General features: G+C 38.7%; 1 protein-coding gene across 9 annotated transcripts in view; it reads left to right on the plus strand.

Annotated features, from left to right (window-relative positions):
* TENM3 (teneurin transmembrane protein 3) overlaps positions 1-20,428 on the plus strand; it is a 323,405-nt gene that overhangs the window by 185,169 nt on the left and 117,808 nt on the right. For 5 of the 9 annotated variants that reach the window (XM_055796254.1, XM_027777400.2, XM_055796255.1 and 2 more), the window contains 2 exons: positions 1,455-1,692; positions 6,771-6,863. In XM_055796254.1, coding sequence (XP_055652229.1) covers positions 1,455-1,692; positions 6,771-6,863 — 331 coding nt within the window. The remainder of the gene's footprint in view (positions 1-1,454; positions 1,693-6,770; positions 6,864-20,428) is intronic. The other 4 variants (XM_055796257.1, XM_055796262.1, XM_055796260.1 and 1 more) reach the window with 1 other exon arrangement.

The following is a 20,428-nucleotide window of genomic DNA, read 5'->3' on the forward strand; positions in this document are numbered from 1 at the left end:
GACCAGACAAGATAACTGGAAGGCAGGATGGGATTCTTGGAAAGAAAATTATTCCAAAGTCTGGAATTTCTGTTAAAGCTTAGCATGTCTATTCCTTAACATTCTCAAATTTTTTTATGTTCACAACATGACAAATTTCTCATTGTTAAGTTGTTTTTATAGTAGTCACCTGTAAATTACTGGAAACGTCTGTTTCAACTGAAATACTTTCCCTGTGTTCTCTGTACCAAGGTATTATTATTGGGTTTGTAACAATTTGCAGTTATAACCAGTTCCAAACAGGGAATTGCTTATGAAGATCAAAAAACTAATTTGAAAGCATTTACACTGTGAGCAAAGTGCAGGCCCTGTGTCTTCTGCTCTGCTTAAAACTTGCAATTGTATTATTAAGTATTTTCTACTACATTAGTTTAGGAAATAAATTGCAATTTGAATTAGATGTTAAGTGTTACATTTTTAAGTGTTATCAGTCATTGCTAAATCATGATAAATTAAGTGTCTTGACTTTTTTTAATTTTGTATTCGTTGTGTTGTATGGCAAAGTGTGTCTTCTTTTTATGACTTATTTACCACTGATTTTACAGAACGGATTGTTAAAACCTAGCATTGCTGGGGATATTTGATTGTGGGGTTTGCTGTTTCGAGGTTTTGGTTTTAAGCTTTATGGGTGTTGTGTGCTTTGGTTAAGTCAAAAAATATTTCCTTTCGTTTTGATGGCCTGACTATCTGATCACCTGTGACTTACTCCAAACTGTAGTTATATCGCATAGTGTGAAATTGGAAAATCTGTTCTGTGTGTGTTCTAATGGATGTAACGGTCATTAAGTATATGAGTCTTCTGACGTTGTAATCAGATGTGATTCAGTCTGTTAAATATCCATGAAGCAACATCTGCTTCACAGAGTGACCTTCTGCTAAAGAATACTTAGCATCTATTAGCAGATCATAGTGCAGATCTGCCTTATTTGAAATGCACTAAACTAGTCTACTGCTGTTTAGCAACTAGCTTGTAATAATTTATTGCAGTTAAATAAAGCTTAAAAAACTCCATTAAATAATTATAGGGATTATATGCATTTTGAAAACCTTTGTGTTCTACTGAAATTACCCATTTAATTTCAGGGTTGGTTTGTTAAAAAAAGCTGAAATCTAAAGGCACATTAGGGGAGCTGTCAGATGCTATTTTCTGTAGGTGTTAATAATACCAGATTAAAAAAAAAAAAAAAAACCTGAAACAAATTAAAACCAAAAGCAATTTTACCATCTGTTGTATATTAATTAGAACTTGGTGTATCAAGGGTAAACTTGCTCTTAGAGAATGTCACTGAATGTCTGCTAATAGAATAATATGCAAATATATTAGATGATAGGATTATATTGAATTTTTCAGTCTGGTTTGGTTGTAGCAAATGCTGAGATGGTGTATAACGAACTTTAATTTTCTTTCTTCTTAGAACAACCTCCAAATAACCAAGGCCAGTCGACCCTGCAGCCTTTGCCACCTTCTCACAAGCAACATTCAGCACAGCATCACCCATCCATCACCTCACTTAACAGAAACTCACTGACAAATAGGAGGAATCAGAGTCCGGCCCCGCCGGCTGCTTTGCCCGCCGAGCTGCAAACCACACCTGAGTCAGTCCAGCTGCAGGACAGCTGGGTCCTTGGCAGTAATGCGCCACTGGAAAGCAGGTAACTACTTAGGTACTACTACAGACTGTGGCACTTTGAAAGAAAACATTTAACTTGATGAAAGGTGACCAGCAGCTAATACTTGCCCTCAGCAAACAAAAATGAAAGCTTTTCAGTACCAAAAAAAAAATCTATCCTCTCTCTAAAATCCACAATGGTACCCTTTTCCCTTACAATGCTTATGAAAGCGCAGTTGGTCTCGAAGAGTAAATTAATTTTTCCAGGCAAGCATTCTCCTTCCTGTTCATAACCTGTGACTTCTGACTGTTGGAAGAGATTTCTTGCCTTGCTTGCCAGGTATGTTATGTGTCAAATGTATACTGCCTACAGGTCAAATGTCAAGGAACTTTAATAATACTTTTTAACTCTTATACTTGGTCCCTTTAAAGAAATACCTGTGTGAGGCTAGGTGTTTATTAAAGTTGCCTAGGATTTGATGAGATGAAAGAGCTCACTTAGTTCTGATGTAATGATAAATCTGTTGTGAATCTTTTTGTCTTTTAGAATTGATAACTGGCTGTGGGAAAGAAGCAACTAATATAAAGGGCGACATTAGGTTCTTTAGATGCAGGATGATGTATGATGCAAAATGATCTATAAAAATTTTTTATAGGACTTACTGGCACAGAGCTGAATTTACCTACAGTGATTAATTAATACTCATGTAACACTCAATCAGCACTAATTTTTTATTAACGAAAGCTATAATATTCCAATTTAGGCATCAAACTTAGCATTTATAACTATATTGAAGGTGACAGTAACTCCTGAAAATGTTTATGAAATCCCTTCGATTCATTCTTTGAAACCCTTTAAATTACATTTTGTAGTAAAGTAAAGGTAGTCCAGCTGATTTTGACTAATCGAAATAATATATGACCTTAAGATTCTTTATTAGATAGTTTTGTCCCCATAGATGTTCCAGGTAACTCTTCTGTCAGGCTCTTGGGAATGGCTCTTCCTTTTTGTAGTTTTCTTGGGCCCTCATGTATTGCTAATGAGACATACGCACTGTGGAATAGGTTTCCACTGAAGGGATTCCATCATCATGCTCAGACAATTTAGTACGTTAAGAAAGAGTGTTCTTATAGAACAGCTAAGTTTCTAGTGGGAATAAGATGTTTGACGTTTTCCAGACTGGTTAATCATCAGTAGACAGTAAGGTCTTTGGTGTTTGCTTCTGTTGCCGTATGTGGGTTTATTGTCTTTATAAAGAAAAAGACATAGGACTTGAATGAGAATACCACTTCCAACCTGGAGTAAATAATTTTTGCCAGGTATAGTCTTTTCATCTTTTAAATGTTCGTGATGAAAAGCTAAGGGTATTTGAGTTGAGTGTTTTGTGAATGAGCTGAAATGTGAAAATTTCACATAAAAACTAACAGAGCCCTACTGTAGTTTCTCTAATAGTCTCACTTGGATGGAACTCTGGAGGTGAAGAACCCATCTTACTTGTCATTGATTTTTCCCTTTTTTGGCTAAGGTTCCCTACTGAGTGTGATTCTTAGGCTTAGTTTCAATTATGTTAACAACTTTGTGATAGGTCTGTTCCTTCATCCTTTTCTCAGCCTAAAAGAAAGTTTATTTCCACTTCGGCAATACTTCAGCTTATGCTCATAGTCAGCTTTTTTCCCCCCTGGTTTGTTTTTTTTTTTAACTGACTTAGATGACAGCCATTTAGAGGTACAGAATGTATATGTCAGCATATATACATAGCTGTCTTTCTATCTCTATAGGCTCATACTGGTGATGGGTGGCATAAAAATGACATACAGCTTGCTGTCATACATAGCTGGGTAGTGAAAAGGCTGGGTTTGTGTATGAGCATGTAGGTGAGAGAGATGTATTTGCAAAGCCTGAGGGAGGTTCTGGTCCCTATTGTTTTGCAGTAGTAATGGAAGTGACTTCAAAATAGATCTATCATAATATTGGATTCAGTTGTATATTTAATAGCATATTCTGCAATTTGGCTCTCTGTAGTGTTAATACTTTTGTGTAAAGCATTGCTGTTACCAGCTAAATGGGTGAACTATAAGCTGACAGATCAATAACATCCAACAGGAATTCCGATTTATGGGTTTTAAAATATAAAATAGAAATATAAATTAAAACTATAAATAAATAATAAAAAATAAAAAGACTCTTTGCTTAAAATTTTGTGAGAGCCTAAAACTATGACTTGGATTATGTGAATGCTTCTTTCATCTTTGATGCCATCTTTAAATGACAACGAGGTTACTGAGCAGTGGCAGAACTTGTCTTCATTCTACTGGGGCTCAGTAAAATCTACTTTTTTTAAACAAAAGCAAGGCGGTAAGAAAATACTTCCTGCAGACTGCAGGGCCTTTTCATTGGACATTTAATGGTCATTACTATTTGACTCTTCCCCAACCTGCTACAGGTTAAGTTCAGCTGTAGAATCCATAGATCTGCTGGAGGAGTCAGCACTGTAGAGCAATTTTAACTTTGATGAAATAAAAAAGCAGGACTATTAAATAACTTTCCATTTTGTTCTTTGAATTACTGGTTGGACAGCCAAAATCATGCAAATGCGTGACTACGTCAGGTGTCTGAATATTATAAATGGTGATTAAATAATTAAATATTAGTATTTTTTTTATTATCATTGGTCCTTTAAGTTTTTATTCACCTGCAAGTTTTAGTAATGAGTTCATGAGCACCAGGAACCAGTTAAGTTCCATGGTTTTGTATTCTAGTAGGATCTACATTACTGGTATTTAAAAATACTTAGTAAATTACGTCTTTAAATGCCTTCTCTGTCAAATATTTGAATTTGCAGATTTTTTCTAATGCACAATCAATTATGTATGTTAGAGATGTGCAGAGGAAAAGTACATTAGATTTCATAAATTTGTTGATAAAAGGAAGCTGGTAGCTTAGTGCATTTCTCAGGTAGTATTTCATTAATTTTAGGCATTGAGTGTCTAAGATAAATTTGTCAGCAAGGGGAAATTTACATATTCCAGTCAAGGAATAAACCTCTGATAATATTATATAACTTTATTCAGAATCTGTGCTAATGTGTCAGTGAATCAAAGAACTTTGCTTTTTCTTACTTGATTTGCTGTGTTAAAATACCTCATTATTTGAAAGATGGCTGTATTTTGTATGATGGACTGTGAATTTTTTATAGAAACTAACAAAGAAGCTAATGTGGTTTTTGTAGTCTATACTGATAATGTGAGCCTTTCCTTACCCCTAACGTACTTAAAAATACAGTTGGTAGGAACATTACTGTATTCAGTTACTTATCTGCTAATTTTATTGAGAAGAAAGAGGGAATCACTTGAAGAAATACTTGATGGCTGGAAAATATTTCATCATTTTAAAGGATTCAATTGAACTATTCAAATACCTTAGAAGTGCTACAGAAAAAACAATTCCTAGAATGCGTTACTTCAAAACCATTCTGCAAGCTTGATCCAAACTTCATTTTAAAACGTGAAGATTTTAGAAATTCCTAAAGTGTGATGAACATACCCAGGTGTCTATATTGGGGTGGACTGCCAATGAAACTAGCGCCTTCAGTATTGATTAAGGTGTGGAAAGGGTGTTGATAGTTTCCAGGGAAGTCTCAAATCAATTTGTGTAGACGCTGATTGATTGCAAAAACACAGTGCTGCTGGTGGTGAAAGTCTGCTCGAAGCAGCTATTTTACACATTCCACCCACTAAAACAGTACCTTTTTATTTTTAATCAAATTCAAAATTGTTCCGTTCTGTAAGTCTTCCACGTTTTCATGCATGGACATGATTAGAACGTGTTACTTACATTGAGAAGGCATGGTACAAAATAAAGGCAGAAACTGGGGATGGGGTTCAAATCCCAGTCATCTGAAGACCTTGTGCGTCATCGTGGGCATGCCACATCACTGGTTTGCAAGTTGAGGAAACAGGTCTCAGATTGCTGAGTGCATGAATGCATTTTACAGATTGACCTACCCTAATTATGGGGTCGGTATATACACACATTAGATGGTATTGTAGTAGTATGTATCCACATTCATTAAGTCAAACAACCAGTATTGTTTTCAAACAGTAAAGCTGAATAAAAAAGTTATTTTTTCTTTTGACGTTCTCATGCAGTTAGGTACTCACCAAGCATCTGTGTTTGAATCCTAGCACAGTGAGCCCATATCCTTATAAGTTTCCCTTGGTGTAAATGTTGTGTTACTTTAGATTTTTGCTTGATCTCTTTGGCATCCTTCCTACTCAAAAATCCCTTGCTGTCACCATGAATATTTGGAATTTGACCATGCTGTGTACTTCATCCCGTCTCTTAGGCAAGCACCGATAGAACAGAATTCGATAGTATTTGCACAGTATTCCCTGCGTTTATCGTTCCCCTCTTCAAAGATACACAGCCATTGAAGTAAGCATGGACCCAGTGGTTTTTTCCAAAACTAACCTTTTCCTGGTTTAGATAGGACAAAAGAAACATGTAGTCCTAAATAAAATATTAGTGCATAGCTTTGTTTTTCCTCCTTCATTTGCTTGCCTTTCCCCGAGAGAGCCAGAGTCTGTGGTCCTTCCTTTCCCTCCCAGGCTGCTGTGCAGTGTTGTCTGCAGAATGTGACATCTCCACTCACTCTGGTAGCCAGCCCTCTGCATATTTTCTGGCTGACTGACTGGCTGTGCCAGATAGCCAGCAAGAGACTGTCTTTTAATTGTCTCAGTTCACTTTTATTACTTCATCTCCGGTCCAGCCTCATCAAGTAAACAACATCCCCCACTATGCACTGTTCAGTCTTTAAGCCTGTCTTGCCACAGGCAGCAGCCAGGAATTTTATTCAAGGACTTGCACTTAAATAAGGGACCACCAAAGGGTAGTGACCACCTAATGGTAGCCTTGTAATGCTGTGTCAGGTTTCAATCCAACATGTATTTCAGAAGACAGCACGGAAGGCACATCCCACATTCAAAATGCAGTTGCAGTTTTGCACATCTGTGGGAAAAGAAAGTTATGCAACGAGTCAGTATATTCTTTTTGTGGGATCATCCCGTTCTTTAATTTGACATTGCCACTCTAATTTAATCTTTTTGTATCTTTGTGTATAGAGAATTAGGAAATCAAGCAGTCCTTGCAAATGGTCATGACAACCTTATAGAGATGGATGTGTTTTCTCCAACATATCACGATAGCAGTTATGGGTATGTGACTCTAAGTGTTTGCATGATGCTAACTGTTGACACAGGAGACAAAATGTGATGTAAAAAAAAAATGCTGGTTACAATAGTCAAAAACATCTGGGACAGACTTCCTCATCTTTATATCTGATTTTTTTAAAAAAATAATTGTCAAATGATTTGTCATACTGACTTATGGTAAATAAAAAATGGTAAACCTTGACTGCCAAATCTTGTTTGCTTTCACTTAAGAAAGTAAGAGTGCAGCTGAGGTTGTGTTAATTCACTATGGCCTGATTCTACAAGCTGTTGCAAGCTATTTGCATGATTACACATTTGCCAGATCTGATCCTTAGTTTGTAATATATTTAGTACTCAGCAAATGTTTGTTTTAGAAATGACATATTAATACAGCATAAGGAATGACCAATCAAAAAATTACATACCTAATCTGTAATATTTTTAACAGCTAGTTTGAAACCAGAACTGCTGATAAATATATAAACTGAAAATAGAGAATTCCGTATAAATGAATGTTTCAATTTAATGTTTCAATGTTTAAATAAAATGTATATTTTAGAACTGTTCCATATCTACTTAACTTGGTCATTAAGATCTGTCTTAACATTTGAACTGTTTTGCAATTCTTATGTCAAATCAGTATATTTGGTTTCTATTCCACACACACAAAAAAAAAAAACCAACCAAAAAACCCTGACAAAGCAGTACCATTTCTAATGAGTTCCAGCCTCTTAGCCAGCACAGTTCACTAGGTTTTAGTGAGTAATTATTAAACATAAATTTACCTTTTTGTTTTGTTTTGTTTATAGTATGATAAAAATCATACATGTCCAAATTCTGATTTGCTACTTGTAACTTTTAACAGTGTAAAAGGGGTAAGATAGTATTTGATTAAGTGAGATCTGCACCTGCCCATTTAATAACTAATCTGTAAAATATATTGACACTGTACATTGATATGCTTCATGTTCTGAAAACTCTTAAACTTTCACATAGCCACAAATTAAAATGAACAGCGGCAAGAGAATGGTGTATTAAATTCAATTAGTTAATAATTACTAGCAAACTCAAAGATACTGCAGATATTTACTGGAAGACCCTAATCTATATGCTTTAGAGTAAAAATGTAAGCATGCTCTAGTAAAAAAGAACAAAACTAAATATTATTGTTCCCTGTAAACTAATTACCATACAGTACTGATTCAGATGCATAATTGCTGAAGGAGAGTTAATAGCACTATGCCTGGTTTGTGCTTTATATGTTTGTAATGGGACCACCAAATGCAAGTATTTTGGCAAATGAATGATGTTATATGAAATTCCTGTTAGTTGATACTAATTCAGGTAACATTATAATGAAATTTATCTTGTTTGTAATCCCTTCTTTTTAAAAATTATGCTAGCAGGAATCATCTCCTGGTGTGAAAGTTGTCCAGAGATAATAGCACATCCGTTCCAAAGCATAATAGATTTGAGACTACAACATACTATCAGCATGAAGATTCAGTTTATCAGCCTCACTAACATACTGTGTCACAGCTAGAATCATTATATATTTGTTTCTTTGTTTTCATGTCATGTGTGTGTTACATTATGATACACTATTTCTTAGTTCGTATGGCTTATGGAGAGAATATTAATCTAATGAATTTGACAATTTTAGTGTTAGTAATGGTAATAGAAGTAGACATTTTGCATAGAAATTCATGCAATGATTCATAGGCCTAGACCTAAAGAATAGTTGTTTATAGCTTCGAGAGATTTGTGTGCAGTGCATTAATTATAAGACAGCTGGAAATCCCAGAGTGTTTTAATGGTATGTATTGTTGGCTTTACATGGTACCACTATTCTTTTCTTTAGGATGTAAACACGTGTTAGTATATGTGCTGACAAATCACCTTAATTTGAAGTAAAAAGTCTGGTTTTCTTTTACCTAACCTGACAGTCCTTTCCCCGAGTTATCTAGGTATCAAAATGTGCAAAAAAAAGTAAGATTCACTATCAGCAAATGACTGCATTTATATTTCTTATCGATAAAGATTCCTAGCATTTTCTATTTCTATAGAATCTCCTCATTTTCTGAAAATGTCATATTTTTACAGGGTTGAGGTTTGAAAACTTCCTGTTGTATTTAAGACTTCTTTGCAAGGAGGTTGGCTGAGGATTTTTGACATTTGTTGGGAAAAAGTTCAGGAGAGCTCTGTTTAAACAGGTCAGGTTGTTGTAAAAGCATAGTGAATTAAATTAAGAGTGGAAGAAGCCAGGAGTGCAGGGTGGAGAGGGGAAAACTGGAAATGGCTGGGCCCAGAAGGGTAAGAATGAGTGTGAAAACGGTAGATGGAGTAGTCCAGAAAGAGAAACTGAGAGTGGTTGTTAGGCATGGTAGGACTTAGCTAAAATGCTAGAGGACTATAGGCTGAATATCTAGGATGAAACCCAAGATTATTCCTTGTCCTTTACTGCTTGTGATTCCTTGTGAAATCCTTTTGAATAGCATGAATCTGATCACCTATAGGAATGACTCAAGGTGATGAGAAACCTTGGCTGCTGGCATTTGTTCTACTACTGGTAGAAGCCAGAAATAATCAAAACAAAGATTTTATATCTGATGGCTAATGCTGATAAGAAGTCTTTCAACACAGTCTCTGAAGTTTCTTCAAACTTGCTTGAAAAAATCACGGGTTAAACAGAAAAACACTTCAGTAAAAAAATGTCATCGATACCATGAAGTTAAGCACACAAATTTTACAGATCTTTTTTTCTATGTCTTTTCTATGGTTGCATGGCTGCAGTCAAGTCTGCAATCCCAGTAAGTGAGGCTCGAGTTGAACCAGAAAGGAATCTGAACAGATTCCAGGGATTCTTTCTGTCACATTCAAACAGGTGAGAAAATAATACCAAACACGATGGCAAAGCAGACCTTGATGACTGTCTAGTGCCAGCAGCCAGTGTCTCTGATAACGTTGGTTGCACAAAGAGAAGTCCAGCTCCAAAAAGGCGCATGTGTAAGTTACGTACCAATAAAGATAGAGCATCACCCTCTTCTGGGCACAAGGTGTAATCCCCTGCCATGTTGAATCCCTGAATGGTGGTCTCTCAAGTCTACAAATCTTGGCATGTTGCAAATGGGAGACTATGGAAGTGTACTAGACCAGTTTTCACCAAGGGACAGTAAAGACTGGAAAACAGGAATGACATTTGCATCATATGTGCATGCACAGTTGCCAAATTGGTGGTAGTGGTTGTAACTCAGAGGTTATGACAGTGCTGTCATTGTAGTTACGTGAATCTGGCTGTTTGAGTGACTGCTGGTAGCACTACTGAGTGGCAGGACAGAGTTCATCACAGGTTATCACAGACTCTGAATTGCAAGAGAACCACAGCTATGGACATCAAAAAGTGAGCTAAGGTTCACAGATCGATCCATTATGATGGCAACTTCTTCCTGCTTGCAGCTTCAGGCAGAATCAGATCCTATCAGTCACTGACAGAATAATACTTCACTACTTTAACTTCCTTCAGCTTTTATCTCCTTTTAAAATGTCCGGCAGCTCAGTCAGGGCTTTCAGCTGCAGATGAGATTTCAACCTTTGTTCCAACTTCTGAATTAATCTTTGGGTAAATAATGCAGCTCTGAGGCTCTCCTAAACCACATTTGGGTTTTGAAATTGTCTCTATGTGCTGTTTGATACATTTAGAGCAGTTGTTCTCTTCCAGCTTTATGAAGACAGCAAGGGCAGTAAAAGAGATGGGAGGAGTACTTGTGCCCTACCTTTCTTCTTTGATTTTCTCCCTGGAAAGCTTAATTTACTCAATACGCAAGGCAGGAACTGGCCAAGATTAGAATACCTCATCTCAGAGACAACTTGCTCTCTTTCTCTCTCTGTCTTGGTAGGGATATGGTTTCAGAAGGGCAGGGAACAAGATAAGGAATTGTAATATAAAGGCTTACTGCCCACATGAACATTTCCAGTCCTCACTGGAAAATTCAGATGCTTTCCTCTACTCTCTCTTCCTTTGGAGAGAGGAGAACTGGAATAGCATGAACACTGTCAGTATCACAAAGTGCACTAAGGGGCTGTTGGGTTCACTTCATCTGCTGTCTCCTTGGGAAATGAATATCACTAACAATATCGAGAGCCAAGGCACTTCCTGTAGCCTAGGTGGAAGTCTGTGTAAGTACTAGTCCTCTGAGAGACCCAGAAGAAGCCTGTAAGAACAGCCACTGTCCTCTGGAAAATAGGTAATGGGACAATCCTGCAGCGAAGATGAGTAACTAAAACGGTGGCAAGTTTCTTCACTTGCTAGCCCAGCACCGTGAGTCAGTCTTTGCGTCAGACTTTCCTGCTCACGTCTGCAAAGTGTAGCCTCGTGGCGTTTGTTTTCCTTGCTCGTCTTCACAGAGTTGTAGCGTAGCAGAGGAGTGTGAAAGAGCAGGCTTGGCAGAGCCATCTGATTATACTGGTTCTTATGATCCTAGATAGGCATTTGCGTATCACAGAAGTGAGCTCCCCCTTCTCCCGGGGAGAGAGCTAGCAGCCTGAATCTGAATTTGGAGGAACAAATAGTAGGATATTTACAGGTGCATGCAGTAGCACTATATTCTTTCTTACACCACCAAGAAGGTAGGTACAATGCAGATTTACTCTTGCACACCTACAGGGAGGAAGTTTGGAGCTTTTGTCAGTATCCAGTCCTTCAAGTCACCGTGTCCTGGTGGCTTTCACAGCAGGTTGGGATACTGGTGAGTCTGAATTGCTGTTTGAAGCTGCAGGTTGCCATGCCTGACTTCTCCAGTCTTTCTCCAACAGCAGCCAGCAGTGGAGGAGTAACCTGCTGGGGCAGATGTGAAAGAACACACAAGCAGTGAGGAAGGCACTTGCAGCCCTAGTAGGACTTCTTTTCTCTCTTGGCTCTCAGTCTTCAGTTTGTGGAGAAAGCGGGTCCTCAGTGTAAACCCACCCAAATTCAAGCAAGTGTTACCATATGTGAAGTGGTTTTCTGAAACATTTGAATAAGCTGTTAGAAGAGGCTTATCTCCAGTTCCCACAGATGTTTCCTCTGGTTTTGCATATAGGTAATAGCTCTCTTCTCTTTCTTTCCCCCAAACTTTGATCATCATTTGATCTGTTGTGATCTTGGAGCTTTTTCCTGGATTATGGTAGTATTAATATTGGCTCTGAGGAAGTGGAAATTCACTTTTGTCTCTTCCTAAGCAATTTTTTGATTGCAGTTCTGCACAAAAAATAAGCTGAGACAAATTCACAGCATAATACAGTTTCTGTGCTGACTTGGATTTATGTTAAATGCAGCCATATGGTTCTGGGGAAGTCAGTCATAAGCCTGTGCTAAGGGCAAACACCACCAGCTACAAGGTTTCATCTCAGGAAGAATGTTAACAGAAGATGAAGACAGGCGTAAATGCTCACAGAGAAACAAAAATCCAATTCCTTCTGGAGCCCACTGGGAAAGCCGATCTCATGCATCAGTGAACTAGAGTTCATATGAGACCTAGCCAGTAATTTCTGTTATCTTTTACATCTTCCCTATAATGTCAGTCGGCAAGATTAATCTTCTCTTTCAATCTGCTTCCTCGACTCAATGCAAGGAATCAGATTTATTGATGTGATCTATCCATTAGTGAACCAGGCAGAGCTCTCTAATGTCAGGTGGCAGGTGAGGGTCATGGTCCCACTCAGTCCAGCATGAATAGGGTCTGTCAGCAGAGAGAGAGCACACCACTCCGTAGATGCAGTGCAATGGTTGATTGGGATCTCAGCCCCCTGTTTTTCCGCAGTTAATGGTTTTCTTCTGATTCTGACAGTTAATGTATCTGGTAGGGGTTTTGTACACAAACCCAAAAGCATGATAACCCATTCCCAGGAGGGAAAAATTCAGCTGGTTTGCATTAAGGAAAGTCGAGGAGAGAGAGAAATAAAAAAACTTAAACGAGGGAATTTGGAGCAAACTAAAATAGTTGTAGCTAGAGATATCCATCCCCTCTTGAAGTTAACTTTTTTAAGATTAATTGATTTCTTTGTCTGGAAATGGCAAAGAAAATGCTAGGTCTTCACACAGAGATAGGCACACACTGTCTCTGCATATGTCAGTAACAACATATGTGAGGTAGAGAATGAAAACTCCCAAACCTCAGAAGTCTATTCTGACTTTCCTCTGGCCCTTTGAACCATCAGAAAAATAAAAAGATAAAGCTGCAGCTCTCATGATGCTGCCAAACTGTTGTAGAAGGTGCCATTGCACTTTTGAAAAGCAGAATTACTGGCTGCTGACGGCTCCAGATAGGTGCATTATGAATTGGGACCATTTTTGGACAAAGTCCGGTATTTTATTTTTACTTTAGTTGAGCAGTCATCACAGCTGTATTCATTACAAAACAGAGTAATTACAGGGTTTATTCCCAGAAATTCAGTAATACCATTATATTAAACATCAAAACCAAGTCATTAGGAGTACTGTCATATTCTGAGCAGAGAAGTCATGTCTCCTGAAGTATTGGTCCCGAGTGGTAAATATGTCACCAAAACATAAATTCACTAAAATTTACATTTCTCTCAATTTGCATTCACTCAAATTGGATTCGATGGATGTTTTTGCTGCCTCTTGAGGCTTAGGAGAATATGATTGATGTGTTCCTAATTCCGGATGTCTGAGGTGTACGTATTACCACGTTGTGCCTTGGAAGATCTTAGCAGAATGGGTAAGACCATTTACCTGGGCTTGTTTACAAATGTCTTAATTCATATAATGTCCGCAGATGCAAAACTCCTTAGAGGCAAATAGGTAATCTTTAATAGAGGTAGATACTGGCAGATTTGAATTGGGTTTGGGGGAAAGATTAACCTATACTCCACAACATAAAAATCGGTGTGCTCATTTCATAAAGTATTTAACCTGTGGTTACGGAGGACAGAATAGTATTGCCTTGGCAGGAAGCGTCAAGTAAAGTATGATCTTTTGATCCAGCAGTGGTCCCCTGTGCTGGTAATTACTATTATGTCCAGGGTTTTTCCTCAAGTTGCAAGAAGAACAGGTGAGTCAAATATAACAGATTAGTGGATTTGTTACTTACATTAAAGAAATATTTAGATACTTACAGATATACTTAAATATTTGGGGGTCTTCTGGTACCTAACAGTAAAAGAAACGTACAAAAAATGTTAGGGATATTTTTCCTTTCCTCCTCCACCTGTCCTGAAGTCACTTTCTGTTCTGTCATCTTCTAAAAGTCAGTTTTCTTACCTGTTGTTTCAGTGCAGAATGTATCTCAAAACAGCTGTCCTCAACTACACAGTTGCCTTTGCCTAACCCATAAAGAGGCTAAATTTTGCTTTTTTTCATTTAGGCAATTACTTTTTAATGGTTTTATAGGTTTTACCCTAAAAATAAAGAGAATCAAACGTATTATACAAATTTTGTCTTTCTGTACTGTGGGGCAAACAGTACATAGTCATTTTACAAGAACAAGGGAACAGTCGGTTGAAATACAGAGAAGAAAATACATTTTGACTCAATGGATGCTTAGCCTACAGAAAAAACCACCACAAGACATCAGTGAGAACGTGAGTTTTGGACTATTTAGAGAAAGTGAGCTGTTAGTGAATAAGTAGAGGGGAAGGCATTCATCCCTTCCCTTGGCACTGGCCACTTTCGGACAGGGTATTGGTCCTGGTGATCTGCAGCAATTCCTGTTTCTGCTCATCTGGTTACAGTTACAGGTTTAACACACGTAACTGTTCTCTGTCGAATAAGATTATCCTCCTTCTCCACAGTTTTTTAGAATATTTAACTTGCTCATTGTACTGTGTATGCTTGCGGGAACCCTACCCCTTATACTGATTTTTTTAGACAGAGACCTCCTTCAAAAGTCCAGGTCAGAGATAATTTCTAGCAGTGAATGCCTTTTGTAGTGCAGTCTTCTGAGTGTTCTAGCTGTTCTTCCTTAGTGGTCTTGTGATAGTGGTCTGTAATGATCTGAAGAGACAGATATCATTAACGCCGTCATGGAAATGACCAAACAGACTGTATTTAGGACAGCATAGGAGACAGTACTGCAAGAAAACCTGTACTGCAATAGCACTATGACATTTGTCACAGTGAAATCTCTCTATTCAGAAACATGACCAAACTAATAGATTTATTCTGCCCCAGATTCTTCAGGTGCTGGTAAGTATACAACAATACACAAGGTTCAAAGAGTTGGGAAGGAGGGAGGGATTTCGATTTTTTTAAGCACATATATTCAAAAAGCAGTTTTGTTCTGGATCAGTGGTATTATAGCTGTCAAGGTGAGGAGCGTTTGGGTGTTGTATATGCGTAAGGCCTAGCAATACTGATCTTCATTCTGTGGCAGCAGGCATCATCTAAATAATATCGCACAAAATAACAACAGCTGCCTTTAAATCTCTCTGGCCAGGTGATAAAATATGATGCATATCCTGACGTAATTAAGAGAGTTCAATAGAATTTGGCTGGGCCTTATTCACAATTCCATATTTAGTACAAATTCTGTAAAAGTCCTGTGTGACTTTTAATACGTTGTGACGTGTTTACCATGGGCTTCAGCACTCTATTGATGTGGTTGTGCTGTATGAAACGCTTTGAAACAGAACTAAAATGTGGCCAAGAAAGTTGTTGGAAATTATATAGGCTTTTTCACATGTCTTCCAAGTATATTGAAAGCATTCTTATATGATGCCCAGAACCAGAGAAATCATAGCTACAGATCACAGTGAATATTTTGCAAGGTGAAGCAATTTCAGCATAAGCAAAAAAAAAATAAAAAATAGAAGTCATATGTCTAATGTAAAAATTATATTAGGAATATTAAAATTATGCAGTAAATCTATATAAATTGAGACCAATCTATTTAAAAGTAATGTGGAATACTTGTTTTTTCTTGGTGATAGTTTATTTGTATAAAATTGATGCTTCTGGCAGCCTGGAGTTTAGAGCCTTCCAGATGCATTCATTGATGCATAGTAACCCTTTTCTTCTAACTGTGGTCAAAAGTTTTTGTCACAGATCCTTTCATAAAGGAAATTATTCTAAGTCATATTTCTGTTGCTGGACACCTGGCTATCTTATGTCAGAAGTATTTGGGCTTATGGTTTGAGCCTTACTGTGCTTATATGTTTTGATAATCTATCTCAGTTTCTCTAAAGACAACAGATTTCAGTTAACTTGAATCATTCTGCCCAACTCATGGATTTTTTATCACTTTTTTCCTGTCCCGCTTTCCCATTTACTGAATTTAGTAGTGGGTACTTCAATTTAATTTTCCATAGAAGCACAGAGAAAACTTTACTTGATGTGAATCCTTCCCCCTAACTTGAGGAGGAAGAAAACCGCCTGCATGTCAGCACGTGCACACCAGCACTTGGTGCTCAGAGAGTACAGAGTTAAATTAAAAGCATTATTTTACTTTCAATCATATGCTTCTGTTTTCTGACCTAATGTCTTTGAGGTTTTTGATGCTTTATTTCTGTCTTTTAAGGATGAAAGCCTAAGTAAAATGCCTACCATTTGTGAAATAAGGAGACTTCACAACTGTCTTTGCATCCAAGGATTAGTTTGTGACATAACTTTGTGTTTAGCTCCCAGTCTATAGTTTAGATTTGTTACGTGCTAAATTCTTCCCCCCTAAAATGTTAAGATTAGCTGCATTTTATAATAGAAACACATATTGAATGAGCAGACAAATATATACTGAATAAACATAAAAGTAGAAAATTATTTGGTTTGAAAAGCGAATGAAGTTATTTAATAAAAATAGTGCTAGCTTGCCTTATAACATATTAGCATGATTCACTGGATTTTTGTACTCTGAAGCTTAATAAAATATTTGAAGTGCTGCTTACACGAAGATTTAGTAAGTGCTGGTTAGATGATCAATTTTGAATGGAAGATACGCTATTGCAGATGCTATAAGCTCCCTATGAGATGAAACATAGCGTAATTGCCAGTAAGTCAGTGCCTGGTCAAGTAGTGCAAACATTTTAGGCTTTAAAAATTAGCCATTTAAGTTCCATGGTTTGAAAAGACAAGGTAGATGGAGATAGATATATATAATTAAAATCATTTGTGGATGGATTATATTTCAAGAGCATAAGAATTTCAGTATATCTGGAAGCAGCCAGGGTTTGGTGTCAGGTACCATATCCTTCTGAGTGTCTCATGGGAACACTTTGGCATAGCTCAGTGATACAGACAAGATGTGCAAGTCTGATAGTCTTACATTTTAAATACTTATCACTCAAAGTTAATGTAGCAGGAGAGTCACTGACAACTTTGTTACTAACTCCACTCATTAGAAATAGAGATCCCAGAAATTTTCTTAAACCACAGGCTGGGTTTTCTGTAATTTTTTTTTATCTTGGTGTTCTCCAGCTAGCCAGTACTCTGGCGTTGTATTCATGGAGTCAAAGCAAAGGAAGAAAAGCTTGAGGTGAGCAGTCATGCTTTGTGCTGCCTGGGACTACACACTGCTGAATTCCCACAGCGTTCTCCTGGAGAAACTGGCTGCTCATGGCCTGGACGGGTGAACTCTACACTGGGTAAAAAGCTGGCTGGACGGCCGGGCCCAGTGACTGGTAGTAACTGGAGTTACATGCAGCTGGTGGCCGGTCACAAGTGGTGTCCCCCAGGGCTCCGTATTGGGCCCACTCCTGTTCAAGATCGTTATCGATGATCTGGATGAGGGGATCGAGTGCACCCTCAGTAAGGTCGCAGCCAACACCGAGCTGGGGGGGAGTGTTGATCTCTTGAGGATATAAAAGCTCTGCAGAGGGATCTGGACAGGCTGGACCGATGGGCCGAGGCCACTTGTATGAGGTTGAACACGGGTCAGTGCCGGGTCCTGCCCGTGGGTGACACCAGCCCCCCGCAGCGCTACAGGCTGGGGGAGAGCGGCTGGGAAGGGCCTGGGGGAAAGGGCCTGGGGCGCTGGTCAGCAGCCGGCTGGGCATGAGCCAGCAGTGTGCCCGGGTGGCCAAGGCGGCCAACAGCATCCTGGCTTGTGTCAGAAATACTGATGTGGCCAGCAGGACTAGGGAAGTGATTGTCCCCCTGGACTCGGTACTGGCGAGGCCCCATGTTGAATCCTGTGGTCGGTTTTGGGCCCCTCCCTACCAGGAGGACATTGAGGTGCTGGAGCAAGTCCAAAGACGGACACCGAAGCTGGTGAGGGGTCTAGAGGACAAGTTGTATGAGGAGCGCCTGAGGGAACTGGGGTTGTTGAGCCTGGAGAGAAGGGGCTCAGGGGAGACCTCATCACTCCCTGCAGCAAGGAGGTTGTAGCGAGGTGGGTGCTGGTCTCTGCTCCCAAGTAACAAGCGATAGGACAAGAGGAAATGGCCTCCGGCTGTGCGGGGGAGCTTTAGCTTGGCTATTAGGGAGGAAATTCTTCACCGAAAGGGCTGTCTAGCATTGGAACAGGCTGCCCAGGGAAGTGGTGGAGTCACCGTCCCTGGAGGTATTTAAAAGGTGTGTCGATGTGGTGGTTAGGGACATGGTTTAGTGGTGGACATGGTAGTGTTAGGTTAACAGTTGGACTTGATGATCTTAAATATCTTTTCCAACCTAAATGATTCTGTGTTTCGCATATGAAAGTTACAATTTCCTTTCATTGCCTAGATGCCTGAGGTGAACTGCTAGAGCTGTGACAGTTCACACCACCACGGATATGCAGCCATCTCCTGAGTTTATCTATGGGATTAGCTCCTCAAAGGCTTTGAGAATGTGGATTACATTCTCTAGTAGGCTGTGCTGTACTAAAGCCAATGTCTCAGCTCTCACTTTCTCAGAGAAAAAAAAAAAGGGGGGAGAAAGATCAGAGGCTGACAGTTTCATTGTATTATTTTGTTAAAGCTTGACGTATATGGAGTTCCATTCAAGTTTCCATTTTTAGTCTGTTGGGCTTTTACAGCAAGAGCAGGAGGATGTGAAAATTGTAGGTCGGTCAGGCAGCTTCTTACTTTTAACATGGAAGCTGATGTTTGAGAGGAGTATTATAATATCTATTGTATGGCTTTCCTTCAATCCCCCAAAACTACACGTTGCACATAGAGGAAAACAGCTGTCTTTGTGTTTGGCATTTTCTTGAGATTTGTGTAGAGATTGTTTGTGGGATACTCTGTGATTCTGTGATACCTGGAGGACATAGCATTTACCATACGTAACCAGAAATGGAAGAGCAGTAAAGGTCGAGTGGATAAGACACTTTACCAGGACTTAATGAATCTACATGCTTCTGTGAGTCTGTAAAATCAAAGTAATGGTTTTGTAAGGTGTAAAACATCTTTTATATAGGACTAGTTATTATTTTGGTGTTTGCTACATGGGAAATGGCACAGCTTTTAATGAAATACCTTCTTAGAGAGGATTTAAACCACCAGGGCTTTGTCTTTTGAAATTGTTGGTAATCCTCTGAGCTCAGAAGCTAAGAAAAATTGGGATGTGCTATTGTGCAGCAGTAGATCTAGCACATACCCTTCCGTTGTTACTGCCAGCAAGTTGAATATTGTTCAGAATGAAGTAACCTGTGTAGCATGTTTCATGGGACCATGTTTGTAATGCAAATATTTTCAAGGAGAGGGCTTATGCCAAGATGTTCTAGTTCATCTGTTAACCTCCCATAGCAAAATCACCTGCAAATAACAAACCTTGTTTATCAACTGCTGGTATTTTTCTCAGACTGCAGTGGGGCAACTTCATTTCTAGTGTCTCTACAGTGCATTTCTGACAAAGCTGCTATACCTGTGTAGGTTGGTCCATTACTATGCAAGGATCCAAGCGTGGATCCTGAAGGATGAAAGTCCCATCGGCCAAGAAGGAGTCCACAGTGCCACATGGTATAACTGGAGGGCTTTCTTCTCCACAGCTAGCTCATTTGGGGCCAGATCCTCTGACCCATACTGTGTAGGTGACCTGCAGTAGGCAAACACAGTGTAAGCATGCACTCAGCTTCAGGAGGACCTGGGTATCAGCAATTCATGAGTGTCTCTTACCTATTAAAAAATGCAAACACCTCTCTAGTTCTGTTCAGCTGTTAGTGTGCTTGGGAAGTTCAAAATTCTCCACAGTGTGCTTTCTTACCATTTTTAGCTATAATGTATTCATTTTGCAAAATCTAATTAGGTAAGGCCAAGCCTTACACTACAGATTTGCCAACATAGCAAATTGGTGGAAAAAACCCTGCTGCAAAGAACTTTGTTTGGCTGAGGTTTTATTGTTTGTGGAGTTGTATACGTGCGTCAGGAGAAAAACTCCAGGTAGTATCTGCTATGCTTAGAGGCTCTTCCAAAATAATTACACCTGCATGAACTAAAATTAAAGGGTTCTACTGCATGTAGGCTCAGGGAGTAATACTTCTTTTAGAAATTTAAATTGGAAAAAAAATTAAGTTTACTGGTAACTCACAGAGTGTGTCTTAACTTCGGCTTTGCTTTTCATTTCTCTTGCTGGCAGTGGTTCTTTTAAGCACTTACTAAATACATTTCTTTAGAGTCCTTCCTGGGCTGTGACTAGCTGCTGTATCCATAGTACGGTC

Source organism: Falco peregrinus, chromosome 2 (assembly GCF_023634155.1).
Source record: "Falco peregrinus isolate bFalPer1 chromosome 2, bFalPer1.pri, whole genome shotgun sequence".
NCBI lineage: Eukaryota > Metazoa > Chordata > Aves > Falconiformes > Falconidae > Falco > Falco peregrinus.